This window comes from Pristiophorus japonicus, chromosome 12 (assembly GCF_044704955.1).
Source record: "Pristiophorus japonicus isolate sPriJap1 chromosome 12, sPriJap1.hap1, whole genome shotgun sequence".
In the NCBI taxonomy this organism is placed as follows: Eukaryota; Metazoa; Chordata; class Chondrichthyes; family Pristiophoridae; genus Pristiophorus; species Pristiophorus japonicus.
The window spans coordinates 200,995,024-201,018,025 of NC_091988.1; the positions used below are offsets into that span (position 1 = coordinate 200,995,024).

At 45.0% G+C, this 23,002-nt stretch overlaps 1 protein-coding gene across 5 annotated transcripts in view; it reads right to left on the reverse strand.

Annotated features, from left to right (window-relative positions):
* LOC139277658 (double-strand-break repair protein rad21 homolog) overlaps positions 1-23,002 on the reverse strand; it is a 100,158-nt gene that overhangs the window by 27,261 nt on the left and 49,895 nt on the right. For all 5 annotated transcript variants that reach the window (XM_070896418.1, XM_070896417.1, XM_070896420.1 and 2 more), the window contains exons 8-10: positions 20,864-20,971; positions 3,827-3,940; positions 557-786 (exon numbers count right to left, since the gene is read on the reverse strand). In XM_070896418.1, coding sequence (XP_070752519.1) covers positions 557-786; positions 3,827-3,940; positions 20,864-20,971 — 452 coding nt within the window. The remainder of the gene's footprint in view (positions 1-556; positions 787-3,826; positions 3,941-20,863; positions 20,972-23,002) is intronic.

A 23,002-nucleotide genomic window follows, 5' to 3' on the forward strand; every position in this document is an offset into this window, starting at 1 on the left:
TGCACTCTCCAGTATAGATCTATACTGATGGAACTGCCAAATTATAGTTTGATTGAGGGATTTACACATTGCATTAAATGTAGCAACACCATCTCTGCTGCTGATGGCCATGAGAAGAACCTAGGATGTTTTTCATCTGAACACAAAATCACCAAGTGCCTTTCTACCCATATCAGCTGAAATATTTTCATAAGATGCCCCATGTCATTCAAGAAAAAAAAGTCACTCTCTATCCGAACTGGATGCCACCATATTGTCGGTAACCTCTGGTACTGTGTAACTTGGGCCATATTTTATCTGTTGCTTCCTTTTGCTAAGTCTCTGTAAAACAAATCAGCTACTTTAACAAATCTAAAACATTTCAATACTTTTTTGAGGCACTCTGGTAAGATGTTTTTAGAAATCTGTGTGATAAATATTTAACCTGACCCTCAAAAAATCTAATAGGAATGTTTCAACAAACAATGGAAAAGTGAAGCAAATGTTTTTACTTGGGGGATGTTCTTAATTTTCACCATCACAATGGCACATGTTAAAAATAAACACGATGAGTTACCTTTAATAATCGGTCATTTATCAAGGCCTGGGCAGGGTGAGAGTTGAGTTTTTCAACTCCACCTGTCTCCTTCCATATCATCAGCTTCTTGGTGGGTGGAGCCAGCTCTATTGTTGCGATTATGTCAGAAAAGTCCCCAATCTGTTCACGAATGGTCTTACTATCAAGCTCCTTAACACAATCCACAGTAAGTTTCCGTCTCCTCTTACCCCGTTTTTTTTCTGAAGAAACTAAGAACAATATCAGTACAAGGTACACTTGTATGACTTATTCCATGGTGCTTACAACATCTTTGACACTGTACTGTAAGTATCAATTACCATTCACGAGTCTGCCTCTTATTCTGTAAGTGTGGTAGATTTCAGACCGCATTACAACATTGTACACTGCCTTGCTGAAAGAGAATACCATCACTAAACATTCATTTAAAATATAAATACATATATATTATATAGGGGAAAGCAAGTTTTTGAAACTGCTCAGCACTTATATAAATAATATATAAATCACTACAGGCTATCCTATACATAATTCTTACATTAGTCATTCTGCCTTGGTTTCAGTAAAAGCTACAAAGTCAAAAATACACATTTTCCAACAATAGGCATACTGCCACGTTTATACATTCATGGAAAAAAGCAGACATAATATACATGGTCAACTTAGAGAAAATACCACTCAAAGCAATGGGGTATTCACCATATGTTAACTGGCAAACTAGAAGTCCCTGCCCAGTGGGAATGCTGCGGGTGTGGAGGGGTTAACGTCATGTCTGTGGCTGTCCTGCACCATCCCCTAATTACAAGGTCAATTCCACATTCTGATGACGTCACACCTGTACACTACTACACCTTCACTTAAATTTGTGGATGCTCCATACACTCACGGACCTGCTGGCGTCTAAGAACTCCTGAAGCAGTATAAAAGGGGGCTCTCAGCTGCAGCTCATTGGATCACAGGATTGTTTGCTGTCTGGATTGCCAGGAATGTCATCAGTTTCCAAATCGCGATTTCTACATTTATGTTGCCTTACTGTCCTTTAATCAGGTGTCTCTTATTATGGGAACCATTCTTCCTTCTTTCTTATGTATGAAGACTTGAGGGAGGAAGTGCAGTAGCAGCAGTAGCCTCAGCAAGCACCACACCACTTGCTGGGCATCTCAGAATATACCAGGTGATGGGGCTGCGTGCAGGACTTACCTTCCTGGACCTATCCGAAGAGCAGTGCAGGACGAGGCTTCTTTTGACAGGCTGTTGCAGATCTGTGCAACCCCCTGCAAAACAACCTACTGCCTGCCGGAACAGGAAAGCATACCTTGCCAGTGGTCCTCAAAATCATGATAGCCCTGAATTTGTACACCACTGGTGCAGCAGAGATCAGCTGCATCTCACAGTCTGCAGTTCACAGCTGTATTAAGCAGGTGACCAACACCCTCTTTGCCAGGGCCGAGCATTACATCACCTTTCTTACAGACCTCAGTGGTTAACAGGATGCAGCTTGGGGGTTACCACTACTGGGATGTCTTGCAAAGCCTGGAGTGCACTGGATACACAGTTATCATGCAAAAGGGTTTGATGATTAACATAAGACCCTGTTTTGGCACCCTACAAAAGCCATCTATCTTTGACAGGTTGTGAGGTTTTCTAGACACAACTGGTGATCAATTCATTGGCTTGTTTTTACTTGTGCCAAGTAAAGCAAAAAAAAATATTTGCCTGCCTGAAGGCTCACCTACAGAATAAATCTCATCCTTCTCCTATTTATCCCCGGACTTATCCTATTTATCTAGAGCTAAGTACTCATCTTGCCCTACTGAGAAACCACAATCAAAGCAATTCTCAAACAGTTCTACCTCACCCTGAAGCTGCAAGAACAGAAGGAAATTGGAATGAGACTAGTCCAGGATGCCAGTAATGAGCCTGAACATCAAAGACATACGGTTAGAAATTTAGTTGGATAGCACCCCTCGTGAGAGGCGCTAAAGGGTTTGCAGCTGCGAGTGCCGTTTGGCAAATTCAGTGTGCCGGTAACAGCGGCGCTGAGGAGTAATGCCCGGAAGCACAGCGGCGGTGTGCAATGCCCCCAGTATCGACACAGAAGCAAAATTTGTTTTGCGCTGACCCATAGTGACGCCGCCTGAGAAAGCTACCGTGCAGAGCTATCCCGAGGCACTAAGGGAAGGAATGACTGTATGAGGTAAGAGTGATAGATATTTTTCTTTTGCGATTTTTTTATGTGGGGTGAGTAATGTATAGGGAATATTTTGGTTGTTGTTGTAGGGAGGCCTCTCTTCGGGCGCTACAAAGCTAGCTCTTTAGCACGGCATATTCAGTTGCGCACCTGGCCTAGCGTCTTAAGAGAAGTGTGGAACGCTTCCCTTAGCACTCCATTCCACTGTCAAGGTGCAAATACTGAATTTTGCTGTTCCTGTTGCTAAAAATTTTCCAGCGCTAAATTTAGCGATCGCCCAGCATTAGCGCCTTAGGAATCCTCCAACCAAATTTCTAGCCTGTGACTTATGCCACTACCTGTAAAAAGGATCATGTTTTCTATTTGGATTCTCTAATAATGTTTAGCCCATGCTTGGAGAAACTCGAGCACCAATGTCTGCAAATTAAGAGTGTTCAACAACGAATAAGTAGGAAGGGAATTGACCAGTTACATCAGACCTCCTTTCCCACTACACTGGCCTAGGATATTCAAGCCTTCCTCCAAGAGCTATTACTGCTCCTGTGTCAAGGCAGAAGGAGGTGTTTCCAGCCCTTCTACCTCACTTTCCTCTGTGATAGCTGGTGGAGCATTCAAACGGATGGGTTCTCCTAAAAGCTGGAGGAGGGATTGCGGGAGTCCCGGGTAAGATGCAGCAGGTGACTTCCACCTCCCACAGCATGACCTTTAGGCCTTGGGGCCAACTGTCTATTGCTCGCCTGTTTCAACTTTCCCACTTTCAGGGGTGGCCCTCCATGGGGAGTGTATCCAGCTGTGCAAATGACCAGAGCCAGGAAATAGGTGCGGACTTTTTCTCCTGTAAGCGTAGCACAACTCTGGAACGCTGCACCTGTCTGGAACCTGTCAGGGGGCCCCAGGGGAAAATCGGCACTCAGCGCTAATGACTGACTTTCTCGAAGAACAAACAGTTTCTTACATAAGATCAAGAAGTTGAAAACAGGAACTGCATTTATACAAACACTAATTACTTCCAGTAATAAAGAAGCAACTAACCCAACAACGCATGAAGTATTTCAGAGATAAAGAAGAATAAAACTAACCAATAGTATCAACTGGCTGTAAGGCAAAGCCCTCCTCTTCATTGGACAGTAGAGTTGTTTGATCACACAGAACGCGTTCCGTTTGAACTAAACGATTAGGAACATCTGAATCACCTATTAAAATAATCAAATGTAAAAATAGCTTCTTTACGTGTGCTCCAGGAAGTAAAGCCACAGTGCAGTTAAACATAGAAACATAGAAAATAGGTGCAGGAGCAGGCCATTCGGCCCTTCTAGCCTGCACCGCCATTCAATGAGTTCATGGCTGAACATGAAACCTCAGTACCCCATTCCTGCCCTCTCGCCATACCCGCTTGATCCCCCGAGTAGCAAGGACTTCATCTAACTCCCTTTTGAATTTATGTAGTGAATTGGCCCCAACCACTTTCTGTGGCAGAGAATTCCACAGGTTCACCACTCTCTGGGTGAAGAAGTCTCTCCTCATTTTGCTCCTAAATGGCTTACCCCTTATCCTTAGACTGTGACCCCTGGTTCTGGACTTCCCCAACATTGGGAACATTCTTCCTGCATCTAACCTGTCTAAACCCGTCAGAATTTTAAACGTTTCTATGAGGTCCCCTCTCATTCTTCTGAACTCCAGTGAATACAAGCCCAGTTGATCCAGTCTTTCTTGATAGGTCAGTCCCACCATCCCGGGAATCAGTCTGGTGAACCTTCGCTGCACTCCCTCAATAGCAAGAATGTCCTTCCTCAAGTTAGGAGACCAAAACTGTACACAATACTCCAGGTGTGGCCTCACCAACGCCCTGTACAACTGTAGCAACACCTCCCTGCCCCTGTACTCAAATCCCCTCGCTATGAAGGCCAACATGCCATTTGCTTTCTTAACCGCCTGCTGTACCTGCATAATAATGATTCTAGTAGCTGCATGCAGTTCATTGCACCTGTGCTCAGGAGCTGTTCATGGGTATTATACTGATGTACAGCCCAGGCTCCAAAGGGTCTTTTGGTCTGCAAGAGGCCAACTTTGCACTTTTCATTCTAGGTCAACTCATTCTTATGTTATTATGCACTCAGCGCACACACTTTATTTACTGCCTGCTGATAGTTTATGGCACAGCTGTTATTTCATTTAACCTGCTTATTATAGTCCATTTCTTTGGTGACTGTACGAATGTCACCATGTTTAGTCAATATAAATTATGCTGACACCGTAGCTTTCTGTATGAGGCTTGTTTTATCCATGTTACTTGGATGGAAAGGAGGGACAAAGGATGGTTGCCTGGTAGATGGCACTGCAGCAGACATGGACAGATGACCTCTGACATTAGGCTGAAGTGCATTTAACCCGAGAAGCTCTGTTTTTGTATACTGTGATTTACGATGGAGGCAGTAGGTGAGTTGTGTCAGAAGCTGAAACCTGACCTCGAGCCAAACATCTCCACATGCACAGCACCGCCAGTCGCTGTAATGGACATCACAGCATTTGACTGTTGCACTGAGTGCATAAGAACATAAGAATTAGGAGAGGGAGTCGACCATTCAGCCCATCGAGCCTGCTCCACCATTCAATAAGATCATGGCTGATCTTCTACTTCAACTCCACTTTCCTGCACTATCCCCATATTCTTTGATTCCATCAATATCGAAGAATATATTGATCTCTGTCTTGAATATACTCAACGACTGAGTCTCTACAGCCCTCTGGGGCAGAGAATTCCAAAGATTCACCACCCTCTGAATGACGACATTTTTCCTAATCTCAGTCCTAAATGGTCGATCCCTTATCGTGAGACTGTGACCTCTGGTTCTGGGGTAGCCTGGAGGAGGAATTCATAGAATGCATACGGGATTGTTTCTTAGAACAGTATGTTACAGAACCTACAAGGGAGCAAGCTATCTTAGATCTGGTCCTGTGCAATGAGACAGGAAAAATAAACGATCTCCTAGTAAAAGATCCTCTCGGAATGAGTGATCACAGTATGGTTGAATTTGTAATACAGATTGAGGATGAGAAAGTAGTGTCTCAAACGAGCGTACTATGCTTAAACAAAGTGGACTACAGTGGGATGAGGGCAGAGTTGGCTAAAGTAGACTGGAAACACAGACTAAACGGTGGCACAATTGAGGAACTTTTAAGGAGCTCTTTCATAATGCGCAACAAAAATATATTCCAGTGAAAAAGAAGGGTGGTAAGAGAAGGGATAACCAGCCGTGGATAACCAAGGAAATAAAGGAGAGTATCAAATCAAAGACCAATGCGTATAAGGTGGCCAAGGTTAGTGGGAAACTAGAAGATTGGGAAAATTTTAAACGACAGCACAGAATGACTAAAAAAGCAATAAAGAAAGGAAAGATAGATTACGAAGGTAAACTTGCGCAAAACATAAAAACAGATAGTAAAAGCTTTTACAGATATATAAAACGGAAGAGAGTGACTAAAGTAAATGTTGGTCCCTTAGAAGATGAGAAGGGGGATTTAATAATGGGAAATGTGGAAATGGCTGAGACCTTAAACAATTATTTTGCTTCGGTCTTCACAGTGGAAGACACAAAAACCATGCCAAAAATTGCTGGTCATAGGAATGTGGAAGGGAGGACCTTGAGACAATCACTATCACTCGGGGGGTAGTGCTGGACAGGCTAATGGGCCTCAAGGTAGACAAGTCCCCTGGTCCTGATGAAATGCATCCCAGGGTATTAAAAGAGAAGGTGGAAGTTATAGCAGATGCATTCGTTATAATCTACCAAAATTCTCTGGACTCTGGGGAGGTACCAGCAGATTGGAAAGCAGCTAATGTAACGCCTCTGTTTAAAAAAGGGGGCAGACAAAAGGCAGGTAACTATCGGCCGGTTAGTTTAACATCTGTAGTTGGGAAAATGCTTGATACTATCATTAAGGAAGAAATAGCGGGACATCCAGATAGGAATAGTGCAATCAATCAAAGGGGAAATCATGTTTAACTTATTTACTGGAATTCTTTGAGGATATAACGAGCATGGTGGATAGAGGTGTACCGATGGATGTGGTGTATTTAGATTTCCAAAAGGCATTCGATAAGGTGCCACACAAAAGGCGACTGCAGAAGATAGAGGTACGCGGAGTCAGTGGAAATGTATTAGCATGGATAGAGAAAAGGCTGGCGAACAGAAAGCAGAGAGTCGGGATAAATGGGTCCTTTTCGGGTTGGAAATCGGTGGTTAGTGGTGTGCCACAGGGATCGGTGCTGGGACCACAACTGTTTACATTATACATAGATGACCTGGAAGAGGGGACAGAGTGTAGTGTAACAAAATTTGCAGATGACACAAAGATTACTGGGAAAGCGGGTTGTGTAGAAGACACAGAAAGGTTGCAAAGAGATTTAGATAGGTTAAGCGAATGGGCTAAGGTTTGGCAGATGGAATACAATGTCAGAAAGTGTGAGGTCAGCCACCTTGGGGAAAAAAACAGTAAAAGGGAATATTATTTGAATGGGGAGAAATTACAACATGCTGAGTTGCAGAAGGACCTGGGGGTCCTTGTGCATGAATCCCAAAAAGTTAGTTTGCAGGTGCAGCAGGTAATCAGGAAGGCGAATGGAATGTTGGCCTTCATTGCGAGAGGGATGGAGTACAAAAGCAGGGCGGTCCTGCTGCAACTGTATAGGGTATTGGTAAGGCCGCACCTGGAGTACTGCGTGCAGTTTTGGTCACCTTACTTAAGGAAGGATATACTGGCTTTGGAGTGGGTACAGAGACGATTCACTAGGCTGATTCCGGAGATGAGGGGGGTTACCTTATGATGATAGATTGAGTAGACTGGGTCTTTACTCGTTGGAGTTCAGAAGGATGAGGGGTGATCTTATAGAAACATTTAAAATCATGAAAGGGATAGACAAGATGAAGTCCTTACTATTAGGGGGATCAAGAGGTATGGCGAGAAAGCAGGAATGGGGTACCGAGTTGCATGTTCAGCCATTAACTCATTGAATGGCGGTGCAGGCTAGAAGGGCCGAATGGCCGACTCCTACACCTATTTTCTATGTTTCTAAGATAAAGGCGGAGAGGTTGTTTCCACTGGTCGGGGAGACTAGAACTAGGGGGCACAGCCTCAAAATACGGGGGAGCCAATTTAAAACCGAGTTGAGAAGGAATTTCTTCTCCCAGAGGGTTGTGAATCTGTGGAATTCTCTGCCCAAGGAAGCAGTTGAGGCTAGCTCATTGAATGTATTCAAGTCACAGATAGACAGATTTTTAACCAATAAGGCAATTAAGGGTTACGGGGAGCGGGCGGGCATGTGGAGCTGAGTCCACGGCCAGATCAGCCATGATCTTATTGAATGGCGGAGTAGGCTCGAGGGGCTGGATGGCCTACTCCTGTTCCTAATTCTTATGTTCTTAGATCCCCAGCCAGGGAAAACATCCTCACTGCATCTACCCTGTCAAGCTCTGTAAGAATTCTGTATGTTTTAATGAGATCACTTCTCATTCTTCTAAACTCTAGAGAATATAGGCCTAGTCTACTCAATCTTACCTCAGAGGAAAATCCCCCCATCCCAGGAATCAGTCTGGTGAAATCTTTGTTGCACTCCCTCTATGGCAAGTATATCCTTCCTTAGGTAAGGAGACCAAAACTGTACACAATACCCCAGATGTGGTCTCACCAGGGTCATATATTACTCTTATACTCAAATCCTCTTGTAAGAAAAGCCAACATATCATTTGCTTTTTGAATTGCTTGCTGTACCTGCATGTTGACTTTGTGATTCGTGTACAAGTACACCCAGCTCACGGGGTTGGGGGTAATATATTAGTTAGCCAATCTTCTATCCATGCAAACAGAAAACAGAGAGTTACGATAAAGGAGCGAAAGGTTATGGGAAGCAGGCAGGGAAGTGGAGCTGAGCCCAAGATCAGATCTTATTAAATGGCGGAACAGGCTCGAGGGGCCAAATGCCCTACTCCTGCTTCTATTTCTTATGTTCTTGTGTCCCTCTGAACACCAACATTTCCCAATTTCTCACCATTTAAAAAAATACTCTGCTTTTCTATTTTTTCTACCAAAATGGATAACTTCACATTTCTCCATATTATATTCCATTTGCCATGTTCTTGCCCACTCACTTAGCCTATCTATATCCCCTTGAAGTCTCTTTGCATCCTGCTCACAACTTACATTCCAACCTAGCTTTGTATCATCAGCAAACTTGGATATATTACATTTGGTCCCTTCATCCAAATCATTGATATAGATGTGAATAGCTGAAACCCAAGCACCAAACCTTGCGGTCATCCATCATCATCACAGGCAGTCCCTTGAAATCGAGGAAGACTTGCTTCCTCTCTAAAAGTGAGTTCTCAGGTGACTGTACAGTCCAATACAAGAATTACAGTCTGTCACAGGTGGGGCAGACAGTGGATGAAGGAAAGGGTGGGTGGGGAGTCTTGTTTGCCGCATGCTCCTTTATGACTGCGCTTGTTTTCTGCATGCTCTTGGCGACGAGAACATAATATAAGAACATAAGAATTAGGAACAGGAGTAGGCCATCTAGCCCCTTGAGCCTGCTCCGCCATTCAACAAGATCATGGCTGATCTGGCCGTGGACTCAGCTTCACTTACCCACCCGCTCCCCATAACCCTTAATTCCCTTATTGGTTAAAAATCTATCTATCTGTGACTTGAATACATTCAATGAGCTAGCCTCAACTGATTCCTTGGGCAGAGAATTCCACAGATTCACAACCCTCTGGGAGAAGAAATTCCTTCTCAACTCGGTTTTAAATTGGCTCCCCCGTATTTTGAGACTGTGCCCCCTAGTTCTAGTCTCCCCGACCAGTGGAAACAACCTCTCTGCCTCCATCTTGTCTATCCCTTTCATTATTTTAAATGTTTCTATAAGATTCCCCCTCATCCTTCTGAACTCCAACGAGTAAAGACCCAGTCTACTCAATCTATCATCATAAGTTAACCCCCTCATCTCTGGAATCAGCCTCGTGAATAGTCTCTGTACCCCCTCCAAAGCTAGTATATCCTTCCTTAAGTGAGGTGACCAAAACTGCATAAAGTACTCCAGGTGCGGCCTCACCAATACCCTGTACAGTTGCAGCAGGACCTCCCTGCTTTTGTACTCCATCCCTCTCGCAATGAAGGCCAACATTCCATTCGCCTTCCTGATTACCTGCTGCACCTGCAAACTAACTTTTTGGGATTCATGCACAAGGACCCCCAGGTCCCTCTGCACCGCAGCATGTTGTAATTTCTCCATATTCAAATAATATTCCCTTTTACTGTTTTTTTCCCAAGGTGGATGACCTCACACTTTTCGACATTGTATTCCATCTGCCAAACCTTAGCCCATTCGCTTAACCTATCTAAATCTCTTTGCAGCCTTTCTGCGTCCTCTACACAACCCGCTTTCCCACTAATCTTTGTGTCATCTGCAAATTTTGTTACACTACACTCTGTCCCCTCTTCCAGGTCATCTATGTATATTGTAAACAGTTGTGGTCCCAGCACCGATCCCTGTGGCACACCACTAACCACCGATTTCCAACCCGAAAAAGACCCATTTATCCCGACTCTCTGCTTTCTGTTCGCCAGCCAATTCTCTATCCATGCTAATACATTTCCTCTGACTCCGCGTACCCTTATCTTCTGCAGTAACCTTTTGTGTGGCACCTTATCGAATGCCTTTTGGAAATCTAAATACACCACATCCATCGGTACACCTCTATCCACCAGGCTCATTATATCCTCAAAGAATTCCAGTAAATTAGTTAAACATGATTTCCCCTTCATGAATCCATGCTGCGTCTGCTTGATTGCACTATTCCTATCTAGATGTCCCGCTATTTCTTCCTTAATGATAGTTTCAAGCATTTTCCCCACTACAGATGTTAAACTAACCGGCCTATAGTTACCTGCCTTTTGTCTGCCCCCATTTTTAAACAGAGGCGTCACATTAGCCGTTTTCCAATCTGCTGGTACCTCCCCAGAGTCCAGAGACTTTTGGTAGATTATAACGAATGCATCTGCTATAACGTCCGCCATCTCTTTTAATACCCTGGGATGCATTTCATCAGGACCAAGGGACTTGTCTACCTTGAGTCCCATTAGCCTGTCCAGCACTACCCCCCTAGTGATAGTGATTGTCTCAAGGTCCTCCCTTCCCACATTCCTGTGACCAGCAATTTTTGGCATGGTTTTTGTGTCTTCCACTGTGAAGACCGAAGCAAAATAATTGTTTCAGGTCTCAGCCAGCCATTTCCACATTTCCCATTATTAAATCCCCCTTCTCATCTTCTCAGGGACCAACATTTACTTTAATCACTCTTTTCCGTTTTATATATCGGCAAAAGCTTTTACTATCCGTTTTTATGTTTTGCGCAAGTTTACCTTCGTAATCTATCTTTCCTTTCTTTATTGCTTTCTTAGTCATTCTTTGCTGTCGTTTAAAATTTTCCCAATCTTCTATTTTCACACTAACCTTGGCCACCTTACACGCATTGGTTTTTAATTTGATACTTTTCTTTATTTCCTTGGTTATCCACGGCTGGTTATCCCTTCTCTTACCGCCCTTCTTTTTCACTGGAATATATTTTTGTTGAGCACTATGAAAGAGCTCCTTAAAAGTCCTCCACTGTTCCTCAATTGTGCCACCGTTTAGTCTGTGTTTCCAGTCTACTTTAGCCAACTCTGCCCTCATCCCACTGTAGTCCCCTTTGTTTAAGCATAGTACGCTCGTTTGAGATACTACTTCCTCATCCTCAATCTGTATTACAAATTCAACCATACTGTGATCACTCATTCCGAGAGGCTCTTTTACTAGATCGTTTATTATTCCTGCCTCATTACACAGGACCAGATCTAAGATAGCTTGCTCCCTTGTAGGTTCTGTAACATACTGTTCTAAGAAACAATCTCGTATGCATTCTATGAATTCCTCCTCCAGGCTACCCCGTGCGATTTGATTTGACCAATTGATATGTAGGTTAAAATCCCCCATGACTACTGCCGTTCCTTTTTCACATGCCTCCATTATTCCCTTGATTATTGCCCTCCCCACCGTTAAGTTATTATTTGGGGGCCTATAAACTACGCCCACCAGTGACTTTTTCCCCTTACTATCTCTAATCTCCACCCACAATGATTCAACATTTTGTTCATTAGAGCCAATATCGTCTCTCACAACTGCCCTGATATCATTCTTTATTAACAGAGCTACCTCACCTCCTTTCCCTTCTTGTCCATCTTTCCGAATCGTCAGATACCCCTGTATGTTTAATTCCCAGTCTTGGCCACCCTGCAACCACGTTTCTGTAATGGCCACCAAATCATACCCATTTGTAATGATTTGTGCCGTCAACTCATTTACTTTATTTTGAATGCTGCGTGCGTTTAGGTAGAGTGTTTTAATCCTAGTTTTTAAGCCATGATTTTTTAGTTTTGACCCCTCCTGCAGCCCCTTTATATTCAGTGGCCCTTTTTGTTTTTTGCCTTGGGTTTCTCTGCCCTCCACTTTTACTCATCTCCTTTGTGTCTTTTGCTTTTGTCTCCTTTTTGTTTCCCTCTGTCTCCCTGCATTGGTTCCCATCCTCCTGCCATATTAGTTTAACTCCTCCCCAACAGCACTAGCAAACACTCCCCCTAGGACATTGGTTCTGGTCCTGCCCAGGTGCAGACTGTCCGGTTTGTCCTGGTCCCACCTCCCCCAGAACCGGTTCCAACGCCCCAGGAATTTGAATCGCTCCCTGCTGCACCACTGCTCAAACCACGTATTCATCTGAGCTATCCCGCGATTCCTACTCTGACTAGCACGTGGCACTGATAGCAATCCTGAGATTACTACTTTTGAGGTCCTACGTTTTAATTCAGCTCCTAGCTCCTTAAATGCGTTTTGTAGGACCTCATCCCTTTTTTTTACCTATATCGTTGGTACCAATGTGCACCAAGACAACTGGCTGTTCACCCTCCCTTTTCAGAATGTCCTGCGCCCGCTCCGAGACATCCTTGACCCTTGCACCAGGGAGGCAACATACCATCCTGGAGTCTCGGTTGCAGCCGCAGAAACGCCTATGTATTCCCCTTACAATCGAATCCCCTGTCACTATCGCGCTCCCACTCTTTTTCCTGCCCTCCTGTGCAGCAGAGCCAGCCATGGTGCCATAGACTTGGCTGCTGCTGCCCTCCCCTGATGAGTCATCCCCCTCAACAGTACTCAAAACGCTGTATCTGTTTTGCAGGGGGATGACCGCAGGGGACCCCTGCACTACCTTCCTTGCACTGCTCTTCCTGCTGATCTTCCATTCCCTAGCTGGCTGTGGACCCTTCACCTGTGGTAAGACCAGCTCGCTACATGTGCTACTCACGTCATTCTCAGCATCGTGGATGCTCCAGAGTGAATCCACCCTCAGCTCCAATTCCGCAACGCGGACCGTCAGGAGCTGGAGGCGGACACACTTCCTGCACACGTAGTCATCAGGGACACTGGAAGTGTCCCGGAGTTCCCACATGGTACAGGAGGAGCATATCACATGACCGAGCTCTCCTGCCATGACTTAACCCTTAGATACACTTAAATTGGCAACAACAATGCTAAAGTTTACTCACTGTTATAGAAGAGAAAAAAGAAAAACTACTCACCAATCAGCCAATCACTTACCCCCTTGGCTGTGATGTCACCTTTCTGTTTCTTTCTACTTTTTTGCCTTCTCCCTGTAGCTGCACAAGTACGCCTCACCAACGGATTCACGCTGTTCCCGACGCTGGGCACCGGACTCCCTGCTGTGCCTTTTATCGGCCTCACCAACGGACTCACGCTGCTCCCGACTGCCGCCGACGCTGGGGCCTGGACTCCCTGCTGTGCCTTTTATAGGCCTCACCAACGAACTCCCGATGCTGCTCCCGACTGCCGCCGCGCTCAGCGCCCTCCCGGATGCTCTTCCTCCACCGAGGGCGATCTTGGGCAAGGGATTCCCAGGTGTCAGTGGGGATGTTGCACTTAATCAAGAAGGCTTTGAAACATTTCCTCTGCCCACCGGGGCTCGCAACCTTGCGGTACCCCACTAGTTACAGTCTGCCAACCCAAAAATGACCCGTTTATTCCTGCTCTCTGTTTTCTGTCTGTTAACCAACAATCCTCAATCCATGCTAGTATATTACCCCCCCAATTCCATGAGCCCTAATTTTGTTCAATAACCTCTTGTGTGGCACCTTATTGAATGCCTTATGAAAATCCAAATTCACCACATTCTCTGGTTCCCCCTTTTCTATTGTGCTAGCGATAACCTCAAAAAGCTCCAACAGATTTGTCAAACATGATTTCCCCGTCATAAATCCATGTTGACTCTGCCCAATCCTATTACAGGTTGTACCTCTCCAGTACAGGGCACTCTGTTCCGGCACCACCCGTGGTTCGGCATCAGTCCCGTGTCTGGAGCATGAACGGGTGCAGCGGGGAGGGTGCAGGTGCAGCGGGTGCGGGGAGACACGATCTTAAAAAAAAGAGAGCAACAAACCAGCAGAGAGAGAGAGCGAGGCCCGAGTTTCGCAACCGGAGTGTGGTGGAGACGTTCATGAGCCTGGGCACTGTCTTCAGGTACCAGTAAGCCTAGGCTAGGCGTGACCTCCTGTGGTTCGACAAATTCTCTGTTCCGGCACCGGTCAGGTCCCGAGGGTGCCGGACTAGAGAGGTTCAACCTGTATTATTTTCTAAGTGCCCTGTTACCACTTCCTTAATAATAGATTCTAGCATTTGTCCTACTACTGATGTCAGGCTATCTAGACTGTAGTTCCCTGTTTTTTCACTCCCTCCTTTCTTAAATAGTGGGGTTACATTTACCTTCAAATTTATGGGAACCGTTCTTGAATCTATGGAATTTTGGAAGATGAAAACCAATATCTTTATAGCCACCTCTACAAAACTCTAGGATGTAGGCCATCAGGCGTAGGGGATTTATTGGCTTTCAGTCCCATTAACTTCTCCAGTACTTTATTTTACTAATTTCAGTTCCTCATTCTCATGAGACCCTTGGTTCCTCACTATTTCCGTTAAGTCTTTTGTGTCTTCTTCCGTGAAGATAGACACAAATGGTCAAAATTCCATTTGCAACGCCACATGTTAGTGCCTGACAGAGGCGGCTAAAGACTTACTGTCAGCAGGTAGCGGGTTCCTTGGCACACGAGAGTTAGTTGGGCGGTGGGGGCATCGCCAAGAGGTACCACTGTGCGCTCTACCCCCACCCACGTGGTGATGTCATCGAGCGTGCAATTCCCCCTTGGCACCGCGGCTGCGAAATTAGGTAGGTATGGTGGCCTTACCAGCAGGCATTTGTACAGCCTGGAAAAGCTGTCGGTACATCGGGGACTCCGGGGCGGTATCATCCAGAGATCAAGGCAAGTTGTTAACTTCAATTTTTTTCAGCATTTATGTATTAATGGCACCAGTGGAGAAGTGTGGGTGTGGGTCAGAAGTTTTCGTAAACTTTTTGCCCCCAAGTTTATACAGCTTGCATGCCAGCAGCCTACCGTTGGGAAATTCAGTAGGCCTCCTGAGCTACCACTCCATTGGCGCCCAAGGATGAGTGTGCAATGCCACCTTTAATGCTGCTCTCTCATCTTTGGGTGGTAAAACTGAAATTGGCAGTAAAACTGAAATTGGCAGTTTGAGGCAGTGATTACCGCCTGGCGGTAAAATCACTATTCAGGCAGTGTTACTGCCTCCAAAACAGTGGTACTGAATTTCGATCCCAAAGTATTTGTTTAATTTATCTGCCATTTCGGCATTATAATTTCTTCTGTCTCAGCCTGAAAGGACCCATATTTACTTTTGCTAATTTTTTTCTTTTTAGATACCTTTAGAAGCTTTTAGTTTGTTTTTCTGTCTCTTGCTAGTTGACTTTCATATTCTATTTTCCCTCTTGTTATCAATTTCTTGGTCCTCCTTTGATGAAGTCTAAAATCCTCCCACTCCTCTTTTTGGCAACATTATAAACCTTTTCCTTTGATCTAATACTATCTTTTACTTCTCTTGTTAGTCATGGTTGGACCACTTTTCCTGTGGAGTTTTTGTGCCTTAAAGGAATGTATATTTGCTGTAAATTATGTATTCATTGAATGTATAATGAAGAAAAAGATTAGTGAAGACAAATGTAGGTCCCTTGCAGTCAGAATCAGGTGAATTTATAATGGAGAAAAAGAAATGGCAGACCAATTGAACAAATACTTTGGTTCTGTCTTCACTAAGGAAGACACAAATAACCTTCCGGAAATACTAGGGGACCGAGGGTCTAGCGAGAAGGAGGAACTGAAGGAAATCCTTATTAGTCAGGAAATTGTGTTAGGGAAATTGATGGGACTGAAGGCTGATAAATCCCCAGGGCCTGATCGTCTGCATCCCAGAGTACTTAAGGAAGTTGCCCTAGAAATAGTGGATGCATTGGTGATCATTTTCCAACATTCTATAGACTCTGGATCAGTTCCTATGGATTGGAGGTTAGCTAATGTAACCCCACTTTTTAAAAAAGGAGGGAGAGAGAAAACATGGAATTATAGACTGGTTAGCCTGACATCGGTAGTGGGGAAAATGTTGGAATCAATTATTAAATATGTAATAGCAGCACATTTGGAAAGCAGTGACAGGATCGGTCCAAGTCAGCATGGATTTATGAAAGGGAAACCATGCTTGACAAATCTTCTAGAATTTTTTGAGGATGTAACTAGTAGAGTGGACAAGGGAGAACCAGTGGATGTGGTGTATTTGGACTTTCAAAAGGCTTTTGACAAAGTCCCACACAAGAGATTAGTGTGCAAAATTAAAGCACATGGTATTGGGGGTAATGTATTGACGTGGATAGAGAACTGGTTGGCAGTCAGGAAACAAAGAGTAGGAATAAACGGGTCCTTTTCAGAATGGCAGGCAGTGACTAGTGGGGTACTGCAAGGTTCGGTGCTGGGACCCCAGCTATTTACAATATACATTAATGATTTAGACGAAGGAATTGAATGTAGTATCTCCAAGTTTGCAGATGACACTAAGCTGGGTGGCAGTGTGGGCAGTGAGGAGGATGCTAAGAGGCTGCAGAGTGACTTGGACAGGTTAGGTGAGTGGGCAAATGCATGGCAGATGCAGTATAATATAGATAAATGTGAGGTTATCCACTTTGGTGGCAAAAACAGGAAGGCAGAATATTATTTGAATATGACAGATTAGGAAAAGGGGAGGTGCAACGAGACCTGGGTGTCATGGTCCATCAGTCATTGAAAGTTGGCATGCAGGTACAGCAGGCGGTTAAAAAGGCAAATGGCATGTTGGCCTTCATAGCGAGAGGATTTGAGTATAGGAGCAGGGAGGTCTTACTGCAGTTGTACAGGGCCTTGGTGAGGCCTCACCTGGAATATTGTGTACAATTTTGGTCTCCTAATCTGAGGAAAGACATTCTTGCTATTGAGGGAGTGCAGCGAAGGTTCACCAGACTGATTCCCGGGATGGCAGGAATGATATATGAAGAAAGATTGGATCGACTAGGCTTATATTCACTGGAAGTTAGAAGAATGAGAGGAAATCTCATAGAAACATATAAAATTCTGACGGGATTAGACAGGTTAGATGAAGGAAGAATGTTACCGATGTTGGGGAAATCCAGAACCAGGGGTCACATTCTAAGGGTAAGGGGTATGCCTTTTAGGACCGAGATGAGAAACTTCTTCACTCAAGAGAATTGTGAACCTGTGGAATTCTCTACCACAGAAAGTTGTTGATGCCAGTTCGTTAGATATATTCAAAAGGGAGCTAGATGTGGCCTTTACGGCTAAAGGGATCAAGGGGTATGGAGAGAAAGCAGGAATGGGGTACTAAAGTTTCAAAAATGATCAGCTATGATCATATTGAATGGTGGTGCAGGCTTGAAGGGCCGAATGGCCTAATCCTGCACCTATTTTCTATGTTTCTATAATGCTAGCCATTGCTTGTCTACCGTCATGCCTTTTAATGTAGTTTCCCAATCCACCTTCGCCAACTCGCCCCTCATACCTACATAGTTTGCTTTGTTTAGATTTAAGACCCTAGTTGTGGATTTAACTAAATCACTTTCAAACTCAATATAAAATTCTATCATATTATGGTCACTCTTCCCTAAAGGCCCCTTTACCACAAGGTTATTAATTAACCCTTTCTCATTGCACAATACTAGATCTAAAATAGCCTGTTCCCTACTTGGTTCCTCAACATACTGATCTTGTATCCATTCCATGAATTCACCCATCACACTATTACTGCAAATTTTGTTTGCCCAGTCTAAATGTAGATTAAAGGCCCCCAAGATTACTGTATTACCCTTGTTATATGTGCTTCTAATTTCCTGATTTATGCTCGGCCCTACGTTACTACAGTTTGAGAGCTAATAAGCAACTTCTACCAATGTTTTCTGGCCCTTGCTGTTTCTTAGTTCCACCCAAACTGATCCTACTTCTTGATTTTCGGAGCCAAGATTCTTTCTCTCTGTCTTTATCGCATCCTTTATTATCAAAGCTACCACTCCTTTTTCATTTTGCCTCACTTATAAAAGATAAGTATCCTGGAATATTTAGTTCCCAATCTTGTCAACTCTCCGTAACGGCTATTCGATCAAACCTATTCACTTCTATCTGTGCTATTAATTCATCTATTCTGTTGTGAATGCTTCGCACATTCAGATATAGTGCCTTTAGCTTTGACTTATTTCTATTTTTCCCTGATGTCACCGTAGTCACTGATGCTCTTTGTTACTCTCTCTGTCTCTTCCTGACCCACTCTGCTTATTTTTACCCAAAACTCTACTCTGCTCTAGAGCCTTGACATTTATCTTTCTGCTTTTAAATTCACTATCTCCTGAAACCTCCCCCTCCCCATCTTAGTTTAAAGCCCTGTCTACTGCCCATGTTATTCGGTTCGCCAGGACACTGTCCCAGCCCGGTTTAAGTGGAGCCCGTCTCAATGGAACAGCTCCATCTTTCCCCAGTACTGGTGCCAGTGCCCCATGAACTGAAACCCCTTCCTCCCACACCATTCTTTAAGCCACGCATTTAAAACTCTAATCTGTTTGTCCCCATGTCAATTTGCGCTTGGCTCACGTAACAATCCAAAGATTATTACCTTAGAGGTTCTGCTTTTTAATTTGGATCCTAGCTCCTCAAACTCCCTCAGCAGATCCTCATTCTTAGTTCTACCTATGTCGATGGTTCCTAGATGGACCACGACAACTGGGTCCTCCCCCTCCCTCTCCAAATTCTTCTCCAGCCGCGAGGAGATATCCTTAACACTGGCACTGGGCAGGCATCAAAACCTCCAGAACTCCCTGCCGCGGCTGCAGAGAACAGTATCTATCCCCTACTATACTGTCGCCTACCACAACCACATTCCTTTTTACTCCCCGCCACCGCTCCCGTGAATGGCCTTCTGTACCATGGTGCCGTGATCAGTTTGCCCATCCTTCTTGCAGTCCTTGTTCTCATCCATACAGGCAGCAAGTACCTCGTACCTGTTGGACAATGTCACGGGCTGAGGCTTCTCTATCACTATATCCTGGGTCCCCATACATTCCTGACTCGCAGTCACACACTCCTGTCCCTGACCACTGACAAACTCTAAAGTACTGCTTAACCTAAGGGGTGTCACTGCCTCCCGGAACAAAGTGTCCAGGTAACTCTCCCCCTCCCCGTGCATCGTAATGTCTGCAGCTCGGACTCCAGCTCAACAACTCTGAGCCGAAGTTCCTTGAGCTGCAGGCACTTACCGCAGATGTGGCTGCTCGGGATCTCATTGGTCTCCACCAACTTCCACATGCTGCAGTTACGACACACCACCTGCCCTGCCATCTCTATCAACCTTATTTTATTTATATAATAGTTAAAGTATTTATTCAAACAATTATTTTTATTTTATAGTTTTAATTAATTTAGTTTAAGTTATTAATCAAATAAAATTATAGTAGTTAATACTCTCCCAGTTCTGAATTTAATCCACTTTCCCACCTGGGCACTTTCCTACAGAGCAAAAGAGCTGTAATACTCACCAACCAATCACATACCTGCTGTCCTGTGACGTCACTCCTTGAATTTTTGAAGTCGCCGCTCAGCTCTCTTTGACCGCTGCCTCTCCTGCTCAGGTTCGCCTGTGTTTTCGGGCTTCTCTGCTCAGCTCATTATGCTACGCCACTCCCACTCAGGTCTGTCTGTGTTCTGGGCCTTCTCTCATCCCTCTTTTAGCCGTCGCTCCTGCTCAGACCTGTTCTGGGCCTTCTCTGCTCAGCTCTTTGTGCCGCCGCCGCTCAGGTCCGCATTGCCAGGGATTTGTGCATGCTTCATTTACATTGGTCAACAGTTCATTACAAGATTACTAAGTTTTCTGCTGTTCTAGGCGAGAGCTGCTGTTGTTGGGCTGTGCTGAATGGGCAAAGATCTAGTGTGAACAATCTTCACTCATAATTCTGAACCCTGTCACTGACTTCATGGGGAGGTAATTGGGCAGAACTTTGAGGCCTTGCACCATAGGCAGGAGCTAGGATGCAGCAGGGGGCTCATCAGAAAAAACTCAGGTGTATTGCTCACAATTCTCCATTTATTAATGTCAATATACAGAAACTCACGGGAGAAGCACTGACAATTTTCTGATAAATTGCCCACTCAGTCCAAGGTCCCACCTGTGGCATGGAAGGTTTCACTCACTGGCTCAAAAATAACTTTACAGGTGTGGCATTTAGATTAAAGGAAACTGTAGGCTCGTGATTTAGATCTGCCATTTCATACCAGTTAAATTAATAAGATTTTTGGAACTGGGTGTTATTTTTATTAGGTAAGGGTATTCAGGGATATGGAACTAAGGTGGGTAAATGGTGTTGAGGTACTGATCAGCTATGATCTAACTGAATGGCTCGTTTAGCTGAATGGCCTCCTCCTGTTCCGTTGTTCCTTTCATCTTTGGATCAAATACACCAAAATCACTAGCCTATGAAAAGATTTCCTTGATGGTGCAGTTGAACGGCTCGGCTGGAGATATAACATGGAGCATACTAATGCACAACATGACTTTTCACTTCAAATGCTATAAAAGTCCATACCGGTCGTATCAGTTGTTAACTTTTTATTTGGTACATCTTTAATAATGCCTCCATTCGTATCTGCAATATCCACAAAGGCATTTTCAGCTTCGCCACTGAGAAGCTCCTCTGAAAATAAAATGAAAATTCTCTTAGCCTTCATAGAAAGGATTACTTTTATAAGTCACTTAAAACACATACCTATTGACAGCAAATGAATTTATTTCTACAGCACGGCTTCCTCAATTATGGTTTTGTAATTATGCCACATCTGTCGATTAAACAAAGCTTCATGTACAGACTGCAGAAATCTGGTTGACAAAGGAATAACCAAACCCTGTAAAGATGCAAGGTGTACTGTGGTTCATCTAGCTGCCAACTTTCGCCAAGTCTAAAACCAGACAAAGGATAGCACATCTGTGGGTCAGGGTGTGGGATCATATCTTAAGTTCTCGGATTTGTTTACCGAATGAAAATTTATCAAAACATTTAAATTTTTTCTTATCCTGCCACTTTTCTCCCCTTGTCTTCCCTTTCTGGGGTACGTGGTCATCTACCTTCTGCTACCTCGCCCAAGTGGTCATTATTCTTGTGCAAGCCTGAACAGTGCATATTGGCAGGATGTAAATAACAGGGTGGAGTTTTGCTGCTGCGGCATAGGGGTAGGCAGCCTCTGTGTTGTCTGCAAAAGGTGCTGAACTTATGGGTCTGTGCAATCCATCGGTCCGTGAGGGACTGGACAAACTGCAGCTACTCCCTGCCCTTCCTCTCAAGCCACAGCAATGCTCGATACCAAGGACCAACAGGCGTTCCTAGTGTCCAGCAAAGAGACAAATAGCAGGAAATACTTTGGAGGATGTATTTCCCTACCTTGCAGCTTGTATCCACATCATCAGTATCATAGGCAGTCCCTCGGAATTGAGGAAGACTTGCTTCCACTCTTAGCATGAGTTCTTAGGTGGCTGTACAGTCCAATACAGGAACCACAGTCTCTGTCACAGGTGGGACAGACAGTGGTTGAAGGGAAGGGTGGGCGGGGAGCCTGCTTTGCCGCACAGTCCTTCCGCTGCCTGTGCTTGATTTCTGCATGCTCTCAGCGACAATACTCGAGGAGCTCAGCGCCCTCCCGAATGCACTTCCTCCACTTAGGGTGGTCTTTGGCCAGGGACTCCCAGGTGTCAGTGATGATGTCGCACTTTATTAGGGAGGCTTTGAGGGTGTCCTTGTAACGTTTCCGCTGCCCACCTTTGGCTTGTTTGCCGTGGATGAGTTCCGAGGAGAGCGCTTGCTTTGGGAGTCTCGTGTCTGGCATGCGAACAATGTGGCCTGCCCAGCGGAACTGATCGAGTGTGGTCAGTGCTTCAATGCTGGGGATGTTGGCCTGGACGAGGACGCTAATGTTGGTGCGTCTGTCCTCCCAGGGCATTTGTAAGATCTTGCGGAGGCAAGGTGGTATTTCTCCAGCGACTTGAAGTGTCTACTGTACATGGTCCACGTCTCTGAGCCATACAGGAGGACGGCTATTACTACGGCCCTGTAGACCATGAGCTTGGTGACAGTTTTGAGGGCCTGGTCTTCGAACACTCTTTTCCTCAGGTGGCCGAAGGCTGCACTGGCGGCGGTGTTGGATCTCGTCATCAATGCCTGCTCTTGTTGATAGGAGGCTCCCGAGACAAGGGAAGTGGTCCATGTTGTCCAGGGCCACGCCGTGGATCTTGATGTCTGGGGGGGCAGTGCTGTGCGGCGAGGACAGGCTGGTGGAGAACTTTTGACTTACGGATGTTAAGCGTAAGGCCCATGCTTTTGTACGCCTCGGTAAATACATCGACTATGTCCTGAAGTTCAGCCTGCGTGTGTGCACAGACGCAGGCGTCATCCGCGTACTGTAGCTCGACGACAGATGTTGGAGTGGTCTTGGACCTGGCCCGGAGATGGCGAAGGTTGAACAGCTTCCCACTGGTTCTGTAGTTTAGTTCCACTCCAGCGGGGAGCTTGTCAACTGTGAGGCGGAGCATGGCAGCGAGGAAGATTGAGAAGAGGGTTGGGGCGATGACGCATCCCTGCTTGACCCCGGTCCGGACGTGGATTGGGTCTGTGATGGATCCGTTGGTAAGGATCACGGCCTGCATGTCGTCGTGGAGCAGGCGGAGGATGGTGACG